Source organism: Corythoichthys intestinalis, chromosome 15 (assembly GCF_030265065.1).
Source record: "Corythoichthys intestinalis isolate RoL2023-P3 chromosome 15, ASM3026506v1, whole genome shotgun sequence".
NCBI classification, from domain to species: Eukaryota; Metazoa; Chordata; class Actinopteri; order Syngnathiformes; family Syngnathidae; genus Corythoichthys; species Corythoichthys intestinalis.
Window position 1 is genome coordinate 15,319,439 of NC_080409.1, and position 21,605 is coordinate 15,341,043.

At 38.8% G+C, this 21,605-nt stretch overlaps 1 protein-coding gene across 1 annotated transcript in view; it reads right to left on the bottom strand.

Annotated features, from left to right (window-relative positions):
• mipol1 (mirror-image polydactyly 1) overlaps window positions 1–21,605 on the bottom strand; it is a 54,360-nt gene that overhangs the window by 10,091 nt on the left and 22,664 nt on the right. The window contains exons 6-13 of the mRNA XM_057859838.1: window positions 21,158–21,272; window positions 20,974–21,073; window positions 20,654–20,780; window positions 15,724–15,763; window positions 15,469–15,639; window positions 8,930–8,983; window positions 1,552–1,646; window positions 1,333–1,488 (exon numbers count right to left, since the gene is read on the bottom strand). Of these exons, the coding sequence (XP_057715821.1) occupies window positions 1,333–1,488; window positions 1,552–1,646; window positions 8,930–8,983; window positions 15,469–15,639; window positions 15,724–15,763; window positions 20,654–20,780; window positions 20,974–21,073; window positions 21,158–21,272 (858 nt within the window). The remainder of the gene's footprint in view (window positions 1–1,332; window positions 1,489–1,551; window positions 1,647–8,929; window positions 8,984–15,468; window positions 15,640–15,723; window positions 15,764–20,653; window positions 20,781–20,973; window positions 21,074–21,157; window positions 21,273–21,605) is intronic.

Sequence of the window (21,605 nt, forward strand, 5' to 3'; positions counted from 1 at the left end):
AAGTCTATAGGGATAGCATGCTTAAAGACTAAAAAAATCTGCAACTCATTCTGGGTTTGACATCGTCTTCTGTTTGGAGGCCTTTCAGTGGGCGGGACCAAGGCAGCTGAGAAATGAAGACTAATTAGGATCTATGATTAAGCCTTTTCTGCCACTTCTTGGATGGATTTGTCTCCAAAATATGGTCTTTTATCATTTTAAAATCACTTGCTGTAGTATTTCATAGCACCTTTGAAGTATACGCCAAGGAAAATTAGCATTGTGTCGAAGTGGTAGTTCGATCGTTGCCAGCTCCCCAGTCAAATTGGATTGGACGTCTATTGCTGTCAATGGCAATGAAACGTGATCACGCAATGCCAACCTTCCCAGTTCAACTAAATTTAACATCTATCGCTGTCAATGGCAGTGAAGGAGATAAACTGGCTCTGGTTAGCAGGATTAAATAGAACGAAAGTTACATATGTAACTATGGTTCTACGAATCACGAATGACCGCCAGAGCCTTTTGTCACTCTGAATCCTCGTGCTTACGCGAGAAGGTTCTGTAGGGACCGAAACTGGGTTGTCACTGGAATTTATGTCTTTTCGTGGGGTCAACCAGGAGTCACAGGTGACACGTTAAGGGCTACAAGCAACAAAATAATCCTGAGGTAAAATGATTAGGGATGTCCCTGATCCGATCACGTGATTGGAAATCGGGCCCAAGCACGTCATGTTTAGAAAATTGCAACTCGGTGAAAAAAATTGGCTGCTGAAGATGTTTTTTTTTTAATTTAAGAGCGACAAAACAACAAAATAAGATGTACAAGATGTAAAAATGGTTTTGTAATAAATGATTAAATACTCTTATAAATTGCCTAGGTATCGGATCGGAACTCTGTATCGGCAGATTCTCAAAATCAGGTGACTGACTCGAACTTGGTTGCAAAAATATGTGACCAGGACAACCCTATTAACCCTCTGGTCCATAATGCTCACTACAGTGGCCAGCTACTGAAACGTACCTTTCTCTTTAATGCACTGGTTTCTATGGTTTAACTGCAAAGCAACTTCAAGATTGCTCTCTGCTGGCATACTCTATTGAGGTCAATTCAGTGGTCAGTTCGTGTAACTGCAAGTAAATATCTTCTGAATCCAAGATAACTGACAACCTGCCACCCGTGTCGACTACAACTGGAATATCCTGTCAATACTTCTATGCCCGAATAGCTACAGTGGTAAAGAAAATACATTAAGATATACAGTACAACATCTAGGGAAAGATAATATCTGTTTGGAATATGAAAGGTTTGTGTATAGTATATAAAAGATGTCAATATTACCCTTCACCTACCTATGCACTCTCTCTCTGGCGTCTCGCTCCGCCTCCCGGCAACGCAGAAGCTCCGCCTCCACTTCACGCTTGTCCTCAGTGAGCTGCCGGAGCTGAGATAGAAGGGGTGGGGCTGGCCCGTCCATAGGGGGAGGAGCCTTCACCAGGTCCTCAGAACTAAAAGACAAGGCAAGCGGAGCTGTTCTAAGGCGCCCCCTATGGGTTAAACAATTTTCCTACCTGTAATTAGCTCGCAGCAACTGTAGCTCCGCCTCCAGCCGCTTCCTGTCGTCCACGGCTGCGTCTCGTTCTCGCTGAAGTTTAATCAGCTCTTCCTGATTGGACAAAAACCAAAGCGGCAATCGTTTGTTGACTTTTTTTAGGGGCGCTTTGACCTCCAAGAAGGCGTTAAACGCGATGATAATCAGATGACGGAAGGTTGCTTAGCACAAGATCAACAAGTTGATCTGGATTCCACAGAGGCACGATTAAGACGCTCATTACAAATGCGCGCCATCGAGCAGCGTTTGACTTTTACATCCGTGACGCTCACTTTTTAATTAAGTACAATTGAAGCAGTGCTTGCCTCACATGTCCTTCGTGCTAATTCTGTCTTTCCTAACCTCTTTCCCACTTCCTAGACTCAAATTTCTTGCTTCCTAGACACTTGTTCCTTATTTTGTAAGCCATTTCAAGCTTTGGGCACTGTTGGAAAATATACTCTCATAACATTTTTGTCATTTTTCCCTAAAACTTATTGGATTGGACATCAGGATGTCCCCCATCCGATCACGCTATAGGAAATAGGGCCCGATCACGTCATTTTCAGATGCTCGAAATCGAGTAAACAAGACGTAAACACAGGTTTTTAAAATGCATTCATTTGCTTTCGTTGTTGAGTGTTAACTCATTAGCTGCCATTGATGGTGAGAACCATCCAATCCATTTAGACTGGGAGACCAGTGATCATTTAAACATACCTAGCCAAAAAAGAACTTAACTCCAGTGCAATCTGAAAGCCCTACATTTTTTTAGTACGTAATTTACATAGGTTGTATATGACACATGGTGTATAGTCACATGATCATTGTTAACGTTAATACATGAGCTGATTCAAATGCTACATTGGTATAATGCAGCTTGATTCTCCATTGCAAAGCATGGTGAGCTCTCAATATCTTTATCCTGGTTGCAGTAGTATTTTTGGCCACCGATCTTACATGATGCTCCTTCAAAAGATATAAAATGTTAATGATAAAAACGAACGATCACTGCCTGCGCCTCCCTACTGAAATAGATTGGACATCTATTGGCGTCAATGGCACTGAAACATGACCATTCTGTTGCTGGGCCACCCCCGCAAGTTCATATTCAAATCGAATGTCAGGTATTGATTATGTCACCCTCTAACTACGTATGTTTTTTGCTTTACTCTCCTTTTCCCTAACCTTGTATCCTAGTCGTGTCACTAAGGACAGGAAGTGAGGATATGGCCTCCAGTCGGGATGATAGAGATGGTGCTCTCTCCCTCCCTTCGTCCATGCTAATGACTCCACATACCCCGTCCAGGTCGTGAAGAGGAAGGAAGAAACGTTGGGTCAGTGTGTGCCTTCTCCAGCAGAGTCAGACGAGTGTCTTCAAACGACCAGCCGCTCATTAATCACACTAATATGTAAATGAGGTTACGGGCACGCCGGCGAGCCGACCTTTAAGTGGCTCGCCTGAAGGTCATGCATCAGCCATTGGAAGGGGGCGGGGGCAAGACGCTGCAGCGACCCCATACCTGATATTGGCCTTAATAGAGGTCAGATCAATGTCGGATCCCTCCCAGTTCAAATGTATGAGATGTCTTTTGCCGATAATAACAGCCAATAGTAAACAAACATTTTGATAAACGAGTATCACGTTTTAAAGTGAAAAATTTTGTGTCTTTAAGGTGATACATTTTATTTTTTTAACATGAGAGATTTCACTTTGTTAACATGAATAAATTCCACATTTTAACATGAGAATTTTTTTAACTTGATGTCATGTTTTAACACGAGATTTCAAGGTTCAATCTGATGAATTTCACATCTTTAAGCTGACAAATGACACCATTTAATGGAAGAAATCTTACATTTGAACAGAAAGTTCAAGTTAAGGCTGCAAGAACTAATCGATTAAAATTGGTTAATAAATTAGTTGCCAGATAATTTGCCAGTGATTAGAGCAAGAAAGAGAGTTCAGTGCTGCAACTGCCGCTGTTGGGTTGCTGAATCAATTGTATTGCAAAGTGTTGAGGTAGATTGTCTTTTGTGTTGTTTGATCCAGTGCGTCTTCGTCAGAGGTGAGTAAATAAAGCCAATTGTATTGTTTGGATTCTTTATTAATGAGACGTTACAATCACTAAGCTAGTTAGCAATCATGCTAATTAATATTTTAAGTGTCCGTTTGTAATTTGTTTTGGAGAAGCATATTAGCACTTGAGTTATCGTTAGACAGTAAAGTTGACTCATTTCTTATTTTATAAAGAAACCACACACATTACCCCATTTATACAACAACTTAAAGAGCATACGACACGAGAAAAAAAGTCTTAAATGGCATTATTATGTGAATTAGAATCATATTTTGAGACGATTCGACTATATACAACAATTTAGCAAAGCACAGATGACGAGAAATTAGTCTTTTAATCTGCCGGTTAGCCACGCCTACCATTATAGGGCTTTAGCGTCCCCAACAGGTGGATGACGTCAGCGGTAGACTGGGCTCATTGGTTTTACTATTCAGCCCATTGAGGGGGAATTTTTCAGAACGAGGAAAACAGGACGAAGAGAGCCGCAAAATGTCATTGTTTCAGTTTCTCTACTCCAATATTTTTACAGGATATTCTTTTTATCCAAGTACTTTTCCCCAATAGCTATATAAATGGCTTGAGAAGGACCAGTCAGCCCGTCAAGGGGGAACTATTCACAACGAGGAAAACGCGACGGAGAGAGCGGCAAAATGTCAGTGTTTCTGTCTCTTTACTGCTATATTTTTACAGGATATTCTTTTTATCCAAGTATTTTCCCCAATTGCTAAATAAATGGCATGGTCATGACAAATAACAGTCTTGTGCTGAACGAAATATGAAATAATAAAAATGCATTTATTCAGGATGACATGGCAAAATTACTCCATAATGGTCAAAACTGTCGACTTCACCTTTACTGTCGCACCTCCCGAACGATATTTTATGACACCTAAATCGGACATATGTCATTTCGCTTCCCCGGCTTCAGAGAATGTAAACAAACCAGAAGGAGTGACAGCTAGCCGACATGCTAACCCGAACCGAGTGATGTTTCAAAGTCTTCGAAGCGGAAAATCACACATAACTAGCCTGGATTATTTGACAGGACGACCCGGTTGTTGATTGTCTTCCCGGATCGGCAAACCACCCGGCGGAGAGCAATTTACAGTTCGTTCCCCGGAGGAGGGTGGCTGGAGTTGTTGTGCAGCTAACGTTCTGCTAATGAGCATGAGGAGAGCTTTTTACATGCCTATCAATGATCAAACGTAAGTAGTCCTTTATTTAAAGGAAGTTTGTAGTGTTTACTTTGTAATCGCTGTATTCGTATTTGACATAATACAAAACAAGATGTTTACTCACTTCCTCGTAAGTCCAATGGTCCCACAGTAGTAGGGCTTGGCCAATATCCACGGTGAATGGGAACCTTTTGAAACTCCGAAAAGGCGCATACGCCTCTCCCTCATACAGAATGATTTTTCTGCAGCCGTTTGGCTGGCATGATGCGAAAAATAAACACATTAATCCGCAAAATCAGCTGAATCCTTCGTTCTCATACACAACAGTACACTGTAGCGTGAAGAGGATGTCTTCTACCGTACACGTCACAGCGCCCTCCTCCTCAATGCAAGACCGAAGCCGGAAGTCACTCATTTTCATGGCGTGGGATTAAAAAAACTAAATAAAAATAGCGATCGCTTCCACACACATCCAAGCGGTCCATATCATTCAGGGGCATAAAATACCGCGTGTATTATGAAATAAACATGCTTTTTGGTGTCACAGGCACTTTAAAGTCTTTCAACACAAACTTCCTTTCAAATAGTAAATTGTCATACAAGAGAGTGTGCTTTGTGGATTTGGATTGTATTTATGAATAACTGTTTCATAAAGAAAACCGATTCATTCCAGTCAGCCTCCTCCTTATTCAATTTTGTTGTTTAGTGTGTTTAAAGAAAATAAACGAGTCATTGACATAATTTTTATCAGCGCTTTGCCCACACACACAAAAAATGTCGATCAAAAATGTCTGTCAGCAGCATTTCAAATTTTTTTTTGAATAAACAGAACTTTTGTCTTGTGTATGGAGAAATTCTTGTTTTATACTCAGAGCCTTTATTAAAAACTTTTACAAATTTTATGTACTTAGAACAGTACAGTTGTACATTACAGTACAGTTAAGTGAGGGAGCTGTAATTAAAATATTGTTTTTGAAGGAAATAGTCATCCATTGTCTTTATTGTTACTTACAAGATGTCGAAATCAACTTCAAGTTAAATTGTGAAGGTAATTGAAAAAAAGTGACCTCTGATTGCTTAATTGTCCGATTAATGAAGTATAAAAATAATCGATAGTTGCAGCCGTAGTTCACGTTTTAAAGTAAAAAATACCACAATTAACCTTGTATACTTCGCATCTTAAACGTACACGTCACATTTTAACATGAGAAACTTCAGCTTTTACAGTGATAACACTCACATCATTAACATCGGTCATCCCCAGCTTTTTTGCACCACATACCGGTGTGAAGTGGGCCTCTTTTTTCACGGACCAGCAATGTGTGGCCGAAAATTACAGTAATAACACGACTGGGCTGAAAACGAACATTAAGTATAAGGAAAATGTAACTCACCATACGCTGAATCAACCTTTTTTTAACAGCGCTCTCTCCTAAAACTTGATGGCAAATATCCTTAGCTGCAGGCATAATGAGTTCTTCTCCAGTTGTGAAAAGTTTCTTGTCTATAGCCAGTGTTGTCACGGATTACTTAAAAAAGTAATTTAATTACTGATTACTGATTACACCTCATAAAAGTAATCTAGTTACTTTACTGATTACTTCACAATCAAAGCAACTAAGTTACTTTAAAAGTAACTCATCGGTTACTTTTTACCAATTTTTCTTCTTTTGCTGCTTCAACATAAAAATAACAGAAAAATGTAATCGCGTGTAATTGAGTTTTTCACTTCAGGCTTAATCTTTGAGTTGGCAGGGGTTTAATTAGTCGATGGAGTTGATTTCAACCACCATTGACTCGCCCTGGCTTAGCCATTCCGGAGCCCTAAAACTAACAAATAACTGACAAACTGCACGAAGTTTGTTTAAATAAAGTCCAACGACTAATTAAACCCCCGTTAACTCCAAGATTAAGCCTAATGTCAAAAATTCTGAACTTCCCCTTTGAAATAAAGACCTAGCTGTTAAAATGTTGTCTATAAAAGGTTTAAAGCAATAAAACAAAAAAAAAAATGAAATAAACAAAAATCCTACAACGTACAGTTTTCATAATGGGTCAAAATCATTTTTCGAACAGATCATGTGACTAGCACCTTGGAGACTATCCTTTGCTTTGCTTAGCCAAAACTACATCAGAGGAGGCAAGATGGATATTTAGAATTTCTTTAAAACCTAAGCTTTCCAACGCTACCAACAACAAGATATATATGTACATACAGTATTGGCCAAAAGTTTGGAGACACCTCAAAGGTGGATACTTTGAAGAATGTATAATACAAAACCTGTTTTCAGTTATTCCACTTTTTTTGCCATTCCACATGTTTGTTCATAGATTTGATGTCTTCAGTGAGAATTTACAATAGCAGTGAAAATATATAAAAAGGCAAAAATTATAAAGTGTGTCAAGTGTGTCCAGTGTGTGACTTTCGTTTCAGTCTTCAACATGCTTCTCGCCCCAGTCCCACAAATGTAAAACTCCGCCTATGATTACAAACTCCAACTATACAATGTACATAATTACACATATTATAAAGGCTGGTTACAAACAGTAGAAGTACTGGCTGTCTCGTTACCTGTCGGCTCTGTTTCAAGTTTTTTTCGCGATGCGTTGTGCTGTAATTCCAAGTGCTTCCTTGTTGAATTGGATGTCGAGTATATAGCGGTCGACAGTCTTTCTGAGCCAGCACAGAGTTTGCAACGCACTGAGATATTTTTGTCATCTTTACTGGACGGATATGTGAAGTAATGGCTGTATCTTCAGTGAGCAAATGCAGCAGTTTATTGTATCTCTCTGGCTCCTTTACTGTTAGCATCCTGATAGGTAGCCAGGCTATGTGGCAGACGGCGCGCACACAGCATGGTAATACACGTGACCCGTTTTTTTTTCCGATGAGAAAACATGAGATGTGATGTCACTCCCAAACTCAAGAGCAGTATTTTCTATTCAAATGCTCTTCGTACATGACTACAGTATTCTTCATTTTACATACAATATGAGGCAACAACAAAATAGTAACGCACAGGCACTGAGGAAACTAACTTTAATCAGATTACTGGCTTGGAAAAATGAACACATTAGTGTTGTAGTGTAACGTGTGTAGCGTTACTTAGTAACGCGTTACTGACAACACTGTCTATAACAACAAAGTTTGCCACATGGTATGGTACTCTCAGTGCATTCGCTTTTGTTGCCTCATTTTCTAGCTTTTAGCCATATAAAGTATTATGCAGAATAGACTTAGTTGTAGGCTCCTCTTCTGGCTCAGTCGGTGGCCGCCTGCAGCACAATGCCAACAGCAGCTTACGCTACTGCTTACATTGACTGACGCCGGGCTGCTATAGGTATGCAAACACACCAGTAATGGCGTCCAACTACTGGAGGGCGACGTACATAAAGCACTACTCGGATTACACAGACATATTTATGTGTCAAGAGGCACGGGCCAAATTGCGATTGTTACCAAATTATTCATTATTTCTCTGAGGCCGGGAGCAAATGCGCCACGGACCAGTACTGGTTATATACATTACATTTTTGACATGATAAGGGTGATTTTAATGAAAGCTATGCATTACGGTAATGAAGGATTCATTTACTAAATATCGCTTAAAATAGCAGAATTCTATGATGACTTATTATTTTAAGTTTGAGCTCACTTATATTTACAGTAAAGTATGTACTTGATTAATATCTAAAAACATGTAATATTAGGATTACACATTATGGTAATGGTCACTTATGGTGGGGAAGTAGGCATATGTAAATATAATAACTATCAACAATATAAAAAAATGCAAAATATGAATTCACTGGCTGCCATTGATGGCAATGGATTGGACACCTATCGTCGTCAGTCCAGTGGAACCTGTTCATTGCCAACCAGTATTTTGGCTGGCTACTGATTGTAAGTCAGCAGTTAAATTAAAAGAGTCTGGTCACTAATCCACCCCCTTTGGATCCTCATTAAGAGCTTGCGAGTGCTACAATAATAACATGTCATATTTCTTCAGCGGCAAACAGATGGCTGTGTGCCGCATCCAAAAGACTAGCAAAAAAGGAAAAAAAAACATGTAGAGGAAGATGAGGATGAAGACATCTGTACCTTGTTCACCCTCTGCTCTCTCTCCTGCATGACTTCCTGTTGCAGGCGTCGACACTGCAGAGAAGTCAAACATTATTGACAAGTTCATGACAGGGATCATCTTTCAGTGCCATTGATGATGATAGATGTCCAATCCTTTTGAACAGACCAAATAGATTGGATTTCAATCGCCGTCAGTGGTTGCCAATGAGTTTACGGAATAAAATTAAAAACATTAGAATAATATTAATAATGTTATAATATAAAGTTGTTATAATAGTAAGTTGTTGTATGGACAATGTAAAAACAGTACATTTTTAGGGCTAGTCTGGTTCGTTTATTACCTTCAATGGCAGCCAAAGGGTTAACAACCGAAAAATGAACATATTTAAAATTGTTTAACGTTTTCAAAGTCTTGCATAATTACTGCCAACAACCTGATTTGGAAAGGTTAAAAAAATATGTGCGTGGGGAGTTGAGAATGGCGGCCGCTTGGTACGCAAGCGGGGAAAGCGGCACAACCCAAAAAAAAAAAAAAAAGAAGCGCACCAGAGTGGCCAAAGCATGGCGCACCAGAGTGGCCAAAGCATGGACTTATTTCAACAAAACAAAAGGTGGGTACACTGTTGTGTCCTGTCTCTTCAATGCCAAGCTTGCATACCAGGCTGCACGTCGGCCGTGAATTAACACCTAAAGCGCCGTAGCTCAGTTGTAATTTTGGAAGACGACAGAAGACAACAAGCTGGCAGATTGTAAGTCCGTATAACTAACTAACAACATTTTTATTGAAGTTGCTAAGCCTGTCGCGATATGCAATAAGTACATTTATCACACGGTAAATAAAAATGAGGGTGGTAATTTCACGGCTGCGTTTTATCACCGCGTGCATGCGTGCATACATTTGTGCGTGTTGATGACATATGAGACTCCAGTTCCTTTCACAGATATTTATTAGTTATCAACACACTGTAGAATTAAAGTTCAGACATACAAAATAAGGAAACACAGTAAACGTGAGCATTGCCACATTGAAGCTAATGGGGAAAAAAAGACGTACTAACGTACTAACCACTTTAGCCGGTTATTAAACATTGGCAGTCTTTTCCAAAACGCAAACGTCTGGTTAAAAGGTGACACTTAAAAATGAAAAATTGCTGGTGAACAGCATTTGCAAACGAAAAAATGAAAAAAAAAAAAAATCTATTATTGACACCACATCCAATGACGAAAAGTGCATTTTTTTTGCGGAGTGTAAATCTTATGGTTAGCGGTTTAGCGAACGTAGTTCCGGTGAACATTTCAAAATAAAAGCACGTCAGTTCCAACATATATATAACGATTTGTGTAGTCAGGCAATGAATTATTATAATACTATTATATATAGTAGTATACTATAATATTAATGCTAGATAACTTTTTTTAAGAATAGTTTTGAATTATTTTGGAAAGGCAAAGTCAGTGTTCTGAATCTGTTAACATTCGATTCTTTTGCACTAGTTAATACTATCAGCACTTGATCTCAATGTTTATTTGTGATTTCTTATTGTTATATACATGTTTATTTGTACTTTCATAAAGCATTTTAGTGCTAGATTGGTTAAAAAAAAAAAAAAAAAGTATATATTTTAGATTAGTCAACTAATCGTTAAAAACATCTGCTAATCGGGAGGAAAATAGTTGTTTGGGACAGCGCTAGATTGATCCACTTAATTATTTGATAAATTGGCATTTTTTCTGTGTTCAGACTTTTTTTTTTTTTTTTTTTTTTACTCAACAATGAGAGCGAGCAACAGTTTTCCAAACAATCCAGCTTGGGGAATGGTACTGGCAACCTGGTAGTGGCAGCAGCTGCACCCATTTAATAAGCTTGTAATGACCTGATATTAGCTCAATAAAGGCTGGCACCGCCCCCCCTTTTCTAATATTTCCCACAAGTCCCGGCAGCGGCGAGGGATAATCCCTGAGAGATGAGGAGAGGGAGCCGGGGACGGCCAGCCGCGGGGGGGAGGAGAGGAATCCTCCAGCATGGAGTGTTCTCGCTCTTCTCCTCCGTCGGGGATTACGCTCGCTTTGAAACATATTTCAGCCGCCTTCGCCGCATTAAGGTGTTACTGTGGAGGGTGTCGTTAACGCCTGGGGGCGGGGTGTTAAAAGATGCCGCGCCGGCGTGATGCGGGCGACTTAGGGCGGGATGCGGACGGGTTAATGGAGGCGGATGATGCGGGTGAACATGCAGGTTGACTCACGGACTGCCATTGACGGGTTAATACTTAAAATTTTTGTCTCAAGAAGTTTTCATTAGGTTGAAATATGAAATTGATCACATCAAGAAGTGAACATTTTCATATTAAAACGTGAAACTTAACTCACACATTAACTCAAGGAAATTATTAAATAAAAAAATTAAATTGATCATTTTTTAATACTTTCAGTGGTATTGACGATGCTAGACATACAATCATGTGGCTCTTCCAATCCTTCAGTTATGATTTAAATTAGTTTGTCACTAGTTGACATCCAATCCATTTGAACTGGGAGGGCTTGCAGCAGACCATTTGTTTCAAATGATTTAAATAGATTATTTAGTCGTGCACCAACTTATCTCCTGTGCAATTTGAAACCCTTCGCGTATACGGTACTCATTTAACTTTTGGTATGTAATAAGCATGCATTGTAAATAAAGCTGCAATTATTGATTATTTTCATAATCAATTAATCGGACGATTAATCGAAAAAATGAAGACAAAAAGAATGACTAGTTCATTCAAGAATAATATTTTATTATAGCTTTCTGACTTAACTGTACTCATTTAAGTATATATAATTTTTTGAAAGGTTCTGACTATCAAACAACTTTTTCTCAGTACACAAATCAGGATAAGTCCTGTTCAATCAAATAAAAATGTGCTTCTAATTGACATTTTTCCTCTGTCGGCAAAGTGCTGAGATAAACTGTGTCTATGACTCATTATTTTTTCTGAACAAACTAAACAATTAAACATTAATTAATTAATTAATTATTAATTAAACATTTAATTAAAATGGAAAAACATTTGTCAAGCTAAATTGTGACACATTTCCGTTAATGTCAAATACTATATATTTATTATTATAATTAATTCACATATATTTATTTTATTTAAACATTCCAGCATGAATGAAATGATTAATTAAACAATAATAAATGTTGATGTTGTTGATATTTTTGAAACGTGTTATAGTTCGTGTCCGATACTTATGGTGTCACTGCCACTGGACTTATATAATTCATATATAATAAATTATATGAAAAAAATAAATAAAAAAACGAAACGGTACGACAGTGAACCAAACCGAACATGCAAAAACAAAACGGTTCAATACATCCACATAATAACTTACACCCACGCACGAAACGTTCAACCACCTGATTAACTGTGATAAATTAACTGATCCCATTTTATGTTTAGTAGCGCAAAATACATGATATGAGACTACATAATACATTCCAAGCAAAGTCCATTTTGCAAATATTGCTGGTGATTCTTCACTTTGTCTAATGTGAAATGTTACTATTTTTGAGATGCATTCGAGTCACTCGACACTGCCATGTTTTATTTACGGTCACTACTGCGCATGCGCTTACGTTAAGTACACCCGCAATTAGTTGCCGACAATAATCGATAATCAAATTCGTTGGCAACAAATTAATTAATCGATTATTATCGATTTAATTGATAAGTTGTTGCAGCCTTAGTTGTAGACGACACCTGCTGTATGCCCACATCATCATTGCTAACGCTAATGTGTAGCTAGCTTCGGTCCTTTCTGAAAAGAAGCGCTTATCTGGCAGCCCAAAGGAAAAGAGAATGCGGTGCACTTCAATATTTTGATTCTGGTTGCAGTAAGATTTCTGGCCACTTTTCTTACATATAGCTTCTTTAAAAAATGAAATATCCTCATATTGAGACTTATCATAATAAATGTGAAACCTATTATATTGAAATGTGAAATTCCTCATGTTGAATCTATCATGTTAAAACTTGAAATTAATATCATAAAAAATGTAACTTACACATCGCATTAATCTACAGGTTTTTACCGTGCCCAAAGCACTTTACATATGCTCACATACAGACACCAACTGCCAAACTACAGGTGGCAAATTTGGGTTTGGGTTCAATGTCTTGCCTAAAGACACTTCAACAGTGAGCAGTCTTAGCCAGGAATCAAACCGCTGATCATTCTGTACCAGGGCAACTCGAGCTACCAATTGTGCCGAGGCTGCCCTAATCACATTAAAATGTTAAATATATCCACCCTTTTCCACTTTTCCCCTCAGATGTCGCCACAATGAAACTTGCGATTCGCATGACTGATTTGGCTCACTTGTCTACACCGAATGCCCTTCCTGATGCAACCCATAACTGGGAATCAAACCCTGGCCTCTACAATGACGGCGGGGTGCTCAGACAAAAACCTGGGTTCAAACTGAATTTATGTTATGTAAAAAATTATTAGTATAAAATGTAAAACTCCTCAAGTTTAAATTGTGAAATCCCTCATGTCCAAGAGCAAAAGTTGTCATGATAACTCAATGGTTGCCATTGATGATTATGGGCGTCTAATCCATTTGAACTGGGATGGGGCAGGCATCAACACCGATTTAGCTTTTTTTGTTAGAGTAATTCAAACAAAAGTGCTTATTTAGTCCATAGAGTTCATACATATATTATACACTGCTGGCCAAAAGTATTGGCACCCCTGCAATTCTGTCAGATAATGCTCAATTTCTCCCAGAAAGTAATAATAATAATATATTCATTCATTTTGCTTGCAATGAAAAAACACCCAAGAGAATTGGAAAAAAAGTTAAATCAAAATCATTTTACACAAAACTCCAAAAATGGGCCCGACAAAAGTATTGGCCCCCTTTGAAAAATCATGCGATGCTTCGGTAATTTGTGTAATTAACAGCACCTGTTACTTACCTGTGGCACATAACAGGTGGCGGCAATAACTAAATCACACTTGCAGCCAGTTAAAATGAATTAAAGTTGACTCAACCTCTGTCCTGTGTCCTTGTGTGTACCACATTAAGCATGGAGAAAAGAAAGAAGACCAAAGAACTGTCTGAGGACTTGAGAAGCAAAATTGTGAGGAAGTATGGGCAATCTCAAGGCTACAAGTCCATCTGAATGTTCCTGTGTCTACCGTGCGCAGTGTCATCAATAAGCGTAATGCCCATGGCACTGTGGCTAACCTCCCTAGATGTGGACGGAAAAGAAAAATTGACGAGATATTTCAACGAAAGATTGTGCGCATGGTAGATAAAGAACCTTGCCTAAGATATAAACAAGTTCAAGCTGTGCTGCAGTCCGAGGGTACAACAGTGTCAACCCGTACTATCCGTCGGCGTCTGAATGAAAAGGGACTCTATGGTAGGATACCCAGGAAGACCCCATTTCTGACCCAGAGACATAATAAAGCCAGGCTGGAGTTAGCCAACACTTACCTGAGAAAGCTAAAAATGTTTTGGAGTAATGTTCTCTGGTCAGATGAGACAAAAGTAGAGCTTTTTGGGAAAAGACCTCAACATAGAATTTACAGGGGAAAAAAAACACGAAACCTTCAAAAAAAAAAAAACAAAAAAAAAAAAACATGGTCCCCACAGTCAAACATGGCAGAGGTTCCCTGATGTTTTGGGGTTTCTTTGCTTCCTCTGGCACTGGACTGCTTGACCATGTGCATGGCATTATGAAGTCTGAAGACTACCAACAAATTTTGCAGTATAAAGTAGGGCCCAGTGTGAGAAAGCTGGGTCTCCCTCAGACGTCATGGGTCTTCCAGCAAGGCAATGACCCAAAACACACTTCAGAAAGCATTAGAAAATGGTTTGAGAGAAAGCACTGGAGACGTCTAAAGTGTCCAGCAATGAGTCCAGACCTGAATCCCACAGAACACCTGTGGAGAGATCTGAAAATGGCAGTTTGGAGAAGGCACCCTTCAAATCTCAGAGACCTGGAGCAGTTGGACGAAGAAGAATGGTCTAAAATTCTAGCCGAGCATTGCAAGAAACTCATTGATGGATAATGGAAGCGGTTGTTCGCAGTTATTTTTTCTAAAGGCTGTGCTTCCAAGTATTAGGCTGAGGGTGCCAATACTTTTGTCCGACCCATTTTTGGAGTTTTGTGTAATATGATAATGATTTTTAAAAAATTCCATTCTCTTTTGTGTTTTTTCATTGCAAGCCAAATAAATGAAGATGTTACTACCAAAGCATTTGTAACTGCAATCATTTTCTGGGAGAAATTGAGCATTATCTGACAGAATTGCAGGGGTGCCAATACTTTTGGTCAGCAGTGTGTTATGAAGTCTATGATGTAGTCATTCACACTTTCAGACGACAAAGTAGACACACACACATACAGACACACAGAGTCAACATCTATCTGCAGTTGTTGGGTTGTTGTATGCAAATATTTGATAAAACAATGAGCTGCGGCGGTGAGCGGCAGCACCCAAACACAAACGAGTAAAGAGACGGAAAATTAAACAAAGACACAAAAAGCTGGCGAGACCTTAGCGAGTGAGCCGTCACGCTCATCCATGACGGCCTTCATCTCCTGTGTAGTGATGTCGCGGCGGCGCCTTGCCTCTGAGCGCACGCGTTCCACCAGGACCGAACCCAACCGAGCCACTTCTTGCGCACAGGCAGAGTTGCAAACGCGCTGAAGAATTTCCTCCATTTCCTGAAATCCAACAAAACTCTTGGTAACAATTCGCATCAGGGTGAAGAACGGGCGAAAGAAAGGGGGAAAAATAAAGTTTTTTACCGAGTCGCTGTCGCCGAACGATGTGTCAATCGGGTCACACCTGAATGCACACATGTTTGAATATAAACAAATGAGTTTCTATTGCCCTAAATCATCAAAAATATCCCAAAGGCTTCACAAACACCCAATTGTGTTCAAAACATTCATTACTATTGCCATAATATTATTATGACGAGTGAAGACATTAAGGATTTATGTTGTCTTTACGGATCCAGATATATGTATATGGCGGAAAACACAGACAAGACTGAAAAAGCAGTTTCTGCTCTTGCACTCCTCTTTAAAATAAACTGCTGTATTTTAAGCCAAAAGAACTGTTGTGTTTGATAGAACAATAAGTCTATATGCTGCAATAGCAGATTGATGGCGAATTAAGCCCCCGAACTATTTTTAATTTGTCTGTTTTACCCTGGAAACCCCTGTTTACAGATGTCGCGCTACCGCTTTTGTTTCAACCTAGTCATAAAACGAAGTAATCTTATTTATTATTCGAAATGTCTGTCATTTTTAGCTTAGAATCATTAATTGATGTCTAATATTTAGTTAAAAAAAAAAAAAACGACTTTAAAAAAATATTCACTTGCATATTTTAAACTTTTAAATTAAGTCACAGTGAAAAAATTGCCGTCTGTAAAAAAGTCACGGATATCTACCTCATAACTATCGCTTGATTGTATTTTTTTCGTTACTGTTGCATTTTCCTCAATATTTTAGATGATAAAGATTCAATCCAAACAAAGAAAAATTGAAAAATAACGTGTAAAGGGGTAAATATATGAAAAAGAAAATCTCGACCACTCCTTGTTGTCTGCAATTTCTGTATCGCGACCCTTGTTGTATCACCATGTTTCACCCATAAAATCCCCCCAAAATCCGGCTGTGGCCATTTACAGCTGTGTCTTGACACTCGGTGATACGTGCTACATGGACTTTTTGGATCGAAACAAGGTAAGTACGCGATAATATCTTGTTAAAATCGTGGTGTCTTTAATTCTGCTCTCGCGTGCAGTTAGGGTTTTGCTGTTTAAAAAATCTTAAAAAAAAAAAAAAAAAAAAAAAAAAAAAAAAAAAAAGCCCTCCTGTTCAAAATTTTTCTTTCCCCGGAAAATTGAGATTTTAAGCTTTCCAATGATGTATCAAACATATATATCAGACAATTTTGAAAGTTTGCCGAATTGTGTGTATATATATTATATATATATAAAGTGGGGAGAACAAGTATTTGATACACTGCCAATGGGAAAACCCATTGGGAAAACCCATTGGCAGTGATACAAATACTTGTTCTCCCCACTGTATCTATAGGGCTGCAACTAACAATTATTTTTATAATCGACTTATCAGAACACTAATAAAACGAGTAATTGGATAAATGTCACTTTTTTTTCTATTACCTTCACAATTTAACTTAAAATTGTTTGAGGCATGTTGTAAGAACAATGAAGACAAAAAGAATGACTATTTTCTATTTTCTATGACTAGTATTTATCTTTATTACAGATTCCTGACTTAACTGTTGTCTAAAACTGTACAGTTTTAAGTACGTAAAACTTTGTTAAAATATTTACCGGTAATAAAGGTTCTAACTATAAAACATAAAAGCCCTTTATTGTCATTATACAGTTGTACAATAAAATTGTGGAGCATCTGCCTTTACAGGGCAGGAGGGCACTCATGCTCTTTCGACAGGTGACGTATCATTTCTGTAGATTTTTCTAGTTGGAATTTAAATGATGTTTTTTACCGGCATTTTACACTGGAAGCAGGTACGCCCATCCTAGTCATCGGTCACTGTATTTGCGCACCAACTCAATACATACAGTATACAAGGGGTATCAAACTCCGGTCCTCGAGAGGCCCTATGCAGCTTGTTTTCCATGTCTCCCTCCTTTAACACACCTGAATCAAATGATCAGCTCATCAGCAAATCTGCAGGAGCCTAATAACGATCCTGATTATTTGAGTTAATTGAGGTGTGTTGGAGGAGGGAGACATGGGAAACAAGCTGGATAGGGGCTGGAGTTGGATACCCCTGACATATACCATTGGCGCCGCCACACAATGTCATGGCTCGAGAGGAAGTGACGCAGGTTTTGCACATTCACAGTCACAATTGGAGAGATGTCACAATCAAATAGTGACAAGTGTGTTAGCTTGATTAGCATGTTTTATTTGCACTTGGCATTCGCACTTACCATTGATTAGCATTATAAGCTAATGATTAGCGGTTAAGTAGCGATTAGCATGCTAAGTATGCTTTGCACTCAGCATTCACACTGGCTTCCGATTAGCATTATGACCGACTGATTAGCTTTTAAATTGCGATTAGCATGTTACCTTGCTAGCAGAGTCTACTGTTTATCACATGAGAGACAAGTCAGTCAGATAATTTTGTTTATTTTAAGACAACAGACATTCACCCGTCAGTTAGTGCCACTGACTGCGATAGATGTTCAATCCATTTAATGGGAGGGGCTCATTTGCTGCCAAACCCTCCCAGTTAAAATGGATTGGACATGTCAATGGCAGCCAATGAGTTAAAGCTTCTTGCAAGTTTGTATTTATTTCTGCTGGTTCTTGCTTGTTGGTTAAGTTGGTAATTTGCTCCTTCTTGTTCTTGTATGCCTCTTGTTTTGTGCGATTTTATCTTGACCTGGACGGTTCCGTTTTCAGTTCTTGGAAGCTCTCGCACGTTCTAGATGCGAAAGCGCTTCGATCTGCCGTCCTTCTCCAGGGAAGTTCTACATTGAGCCTGGCGCTGTTTTGCTGTAATAAACTGTAATAAGATGGCCGACGCGGCGCCGCTCTGCGGGGAACAGCAGGTAATGAAAGACCAGCCGCCTCCAATAAAGCTCCTCTAACACCGCGCTTACAGCTCGGCAGCTCGCCTCATGCCGCACACTCACGCGCTCGCTCACACACATGAACGCACTCCGTTGCTGCCGCCATTACTCGGATTTGGGACTGCGAGCAACAATTAAAGCCTCATTTTGGAAAAGTTCCTGCACGTTAAATTGATCAGTAACAATTTGACGGAAACAGTTTTGGTGGTCGTAACACAACTGTCAGGATATGTCCCGTTGAGACACACTAACAGATACTGTAGACGCACACACATAGCCCTGACAGATGGAACATGATCGTCCATATTCGCTCCCTCATAAAAAGGATTGCGGCCGCCATATCAATCACCCCTCATCCCAGGCTGGGGGGAATTTGGTGTGTGTGTTGCGGGGGTTTAATCTCTAATTAGGTTTGCGTGTCTATTTGGCAGCTCCTCGGCTGACGAGAGCTCATTTCACAGCTTTTGAACAAGAATTGCCGCACGCTCTGCTCGTTACAAACACACAATTGGAGGCAAATAATTTTTTTTTTACTACACTGAGCAAAGAGATCATAAAGTTAATCAGTAATTTATTGATATTGTGCATCTGAAATAGGACTTTTATAATGCAAACATTTAGGACAGAGAACAAGCATGGTCAAAAATGTGAACATGTAAGAAATGTCACTAGTTTTTGTTATGTGTTGAAATAAGAATGAGATTAATCAAAAGAAAAGGAAATACAAAATGTTAAACACGTAACGTATTTGAATGTTTCAAGTGGATTTCACGTTTTGGTTAAAAATTGTGACTTTATAGTAAAAATGTGAACAAGTGAAAAGTGTCAATTGTTTTAGTAATGAATTGAATGACAATGATGCGAATTGCACAAAAAAGTCAACATGGTATTTGTATATGGGATTTAATGTTTAGTCAAAAATGGCGAGCCTGTGGTCAAATGTCAACATGGTAAAGGTGTCTATTGTTTTTGTAATATATTGAATGTTAATGATGATAAAAACTAAAGTCAAATGTGAATCTGGTATTGAATTGTGTGAATAGAATTTAAAGGGAGTGTTTTTTTTCTTGTTTGTTTGTTCAAAAATAGTTATTTTTGGTCAAAAATTTGATAAACGTCAACTATTTTTGTAATATCTTAAAATTAGAATGAGATGAATTTAATATTTGACCCAGTTTGTCAATACGATTCACGGGAGATTTTGGTCAAAAATGCTTGTCAAAACATGTAATACATGTCAGTTGTTTTTGAATACAATAAAAACCATGATATGAGTTGCAAGAAAAATTAATGGTGATGTGAACCTGGTATTTGACCTTGCCAGTGGGATCAAATGGAGATTTTGGTCATAAATGCTGACATTTTGGTAAAAAATGAGAACATGCGTGTTAATTGTTTTGTAATATGTTGAAATGGAAAGAAGTGAATCACCAGAGAAATGCATGGCAATTGTGTGAACCTGCCATTGGAATGTGCCAAAGAGATATATTGTTTTGGTGATGTCGATGTTTTATTATTATTATTATTATTTTTTTTAGTAAATTGAACGAGAATGATGTGAAACTGGTATTTATTACTGTCTGAATACGATTTAGGCAGAGGTTTTTTGGGCGTCAAAAATTTTTATTGTTTAAGTAAAAATGTGGAAAATTATAATTGTTTTTGTAATATGTTGAAATGTGAGTAGTGTGAAACCCATGAAAAAGGAGTTGGAATGAAGCTCCAACATTATGTGGGCCTTTGGAAATAAATAGGGTTGACTGGTCCCCAATAATTAGAATTTTGAGGGACTATGAATTTTTGTAACGATAAAAACACAAACATAGAACTGTCATAGCATCATGTATTATACAGTGCATAAGACTTTAATGGAGGTCTTTTATTTTGAAAGGTTATCTGCCAGAAGTGCTGTTGTTAATTGCTGACATTTATATGTGAGTGTGCGTGTTTCTGATACGGGACTTTATTTTACAAAGTGTTGTATTTCAAAATGCGTCGGTGGGAAACAGAAGAGCTAAAGCGTGATTAGCAACACGCAGCTAAATGTGTCAATCAAAGAGTGAAACTGTGAGTGTGAGTCTGTTTACTCAGCAGCCTGCTGCAGTCGAGCGACGCGGCTTAAAGCTTCATCTCGCTCCTGATTGGCTAACAGGACTCGTGACATCATAGCCTCATCTCGGTTCTTGCGAGCACTCAACAATTCGTCCAGGAACTCTGAAATGGTACAAAAACAGGAAAATATGTTACTCTTTCACTGCCAGATGTAGTTGAACCGGAACCAATCCAGAATCTCATGTCAGGTTACAACAACAAAAAAAACATGAAACTTGCCACATGAAACCGTCAACATTATCAGTTAAAACGTGCATTGTGTTAAAAGACGAAATGTGAACGTTTAATGGCTAACCCGAAGGTTTCTCCCAGGCTTTGAACTCCAATGTTTCGGCCATCATCTCCAGCTCCTTTTTATGTAGCTCTTCTTCCTTCAGGCTCAGCTGGTCCAGCAGCTGTAATAAAAGTCAGGTGTTCAGGGACATGAGCTCGGATTTCACGGACACACAGTCAAGACTTTATTGTCTCGCCGATCTAACCTTCATGTTAATATCTCTCAGTGCATCCAATTCTCTGAGTAACAATGACACCTTCTTGTCTTCATCCTGGGCTTGAACGCCAGTTACCGTGTGACCAATCCCGACATCCCGATGACTGCCGGAGGACAGGACGGGATGAGTCAGCTATCGTTAGCTTCCTGTTAGCACTTGACCCGCATCCAGACAAGACACTAGCTACCGTGTCGTTTTTAATAATAGCGCCGACATCCAGCTTGTCATTTCACCTTAAAGGTCAGGCTACGGCTTCGTGGCGTAATAAAGCGGGTAAATAATGTGGACGCAATGCTAATTGAGGGTTTCTAATATGAAGTGTTTGTAATCCAACTTTTACTTGTCCTATTTTGGGTGCGTGGCTCATCAAACCTCGCGTTTAATAGGTCACGACGACACCAAGAAGAGAAATTTTAATCAAACGTCTAATAAGCTT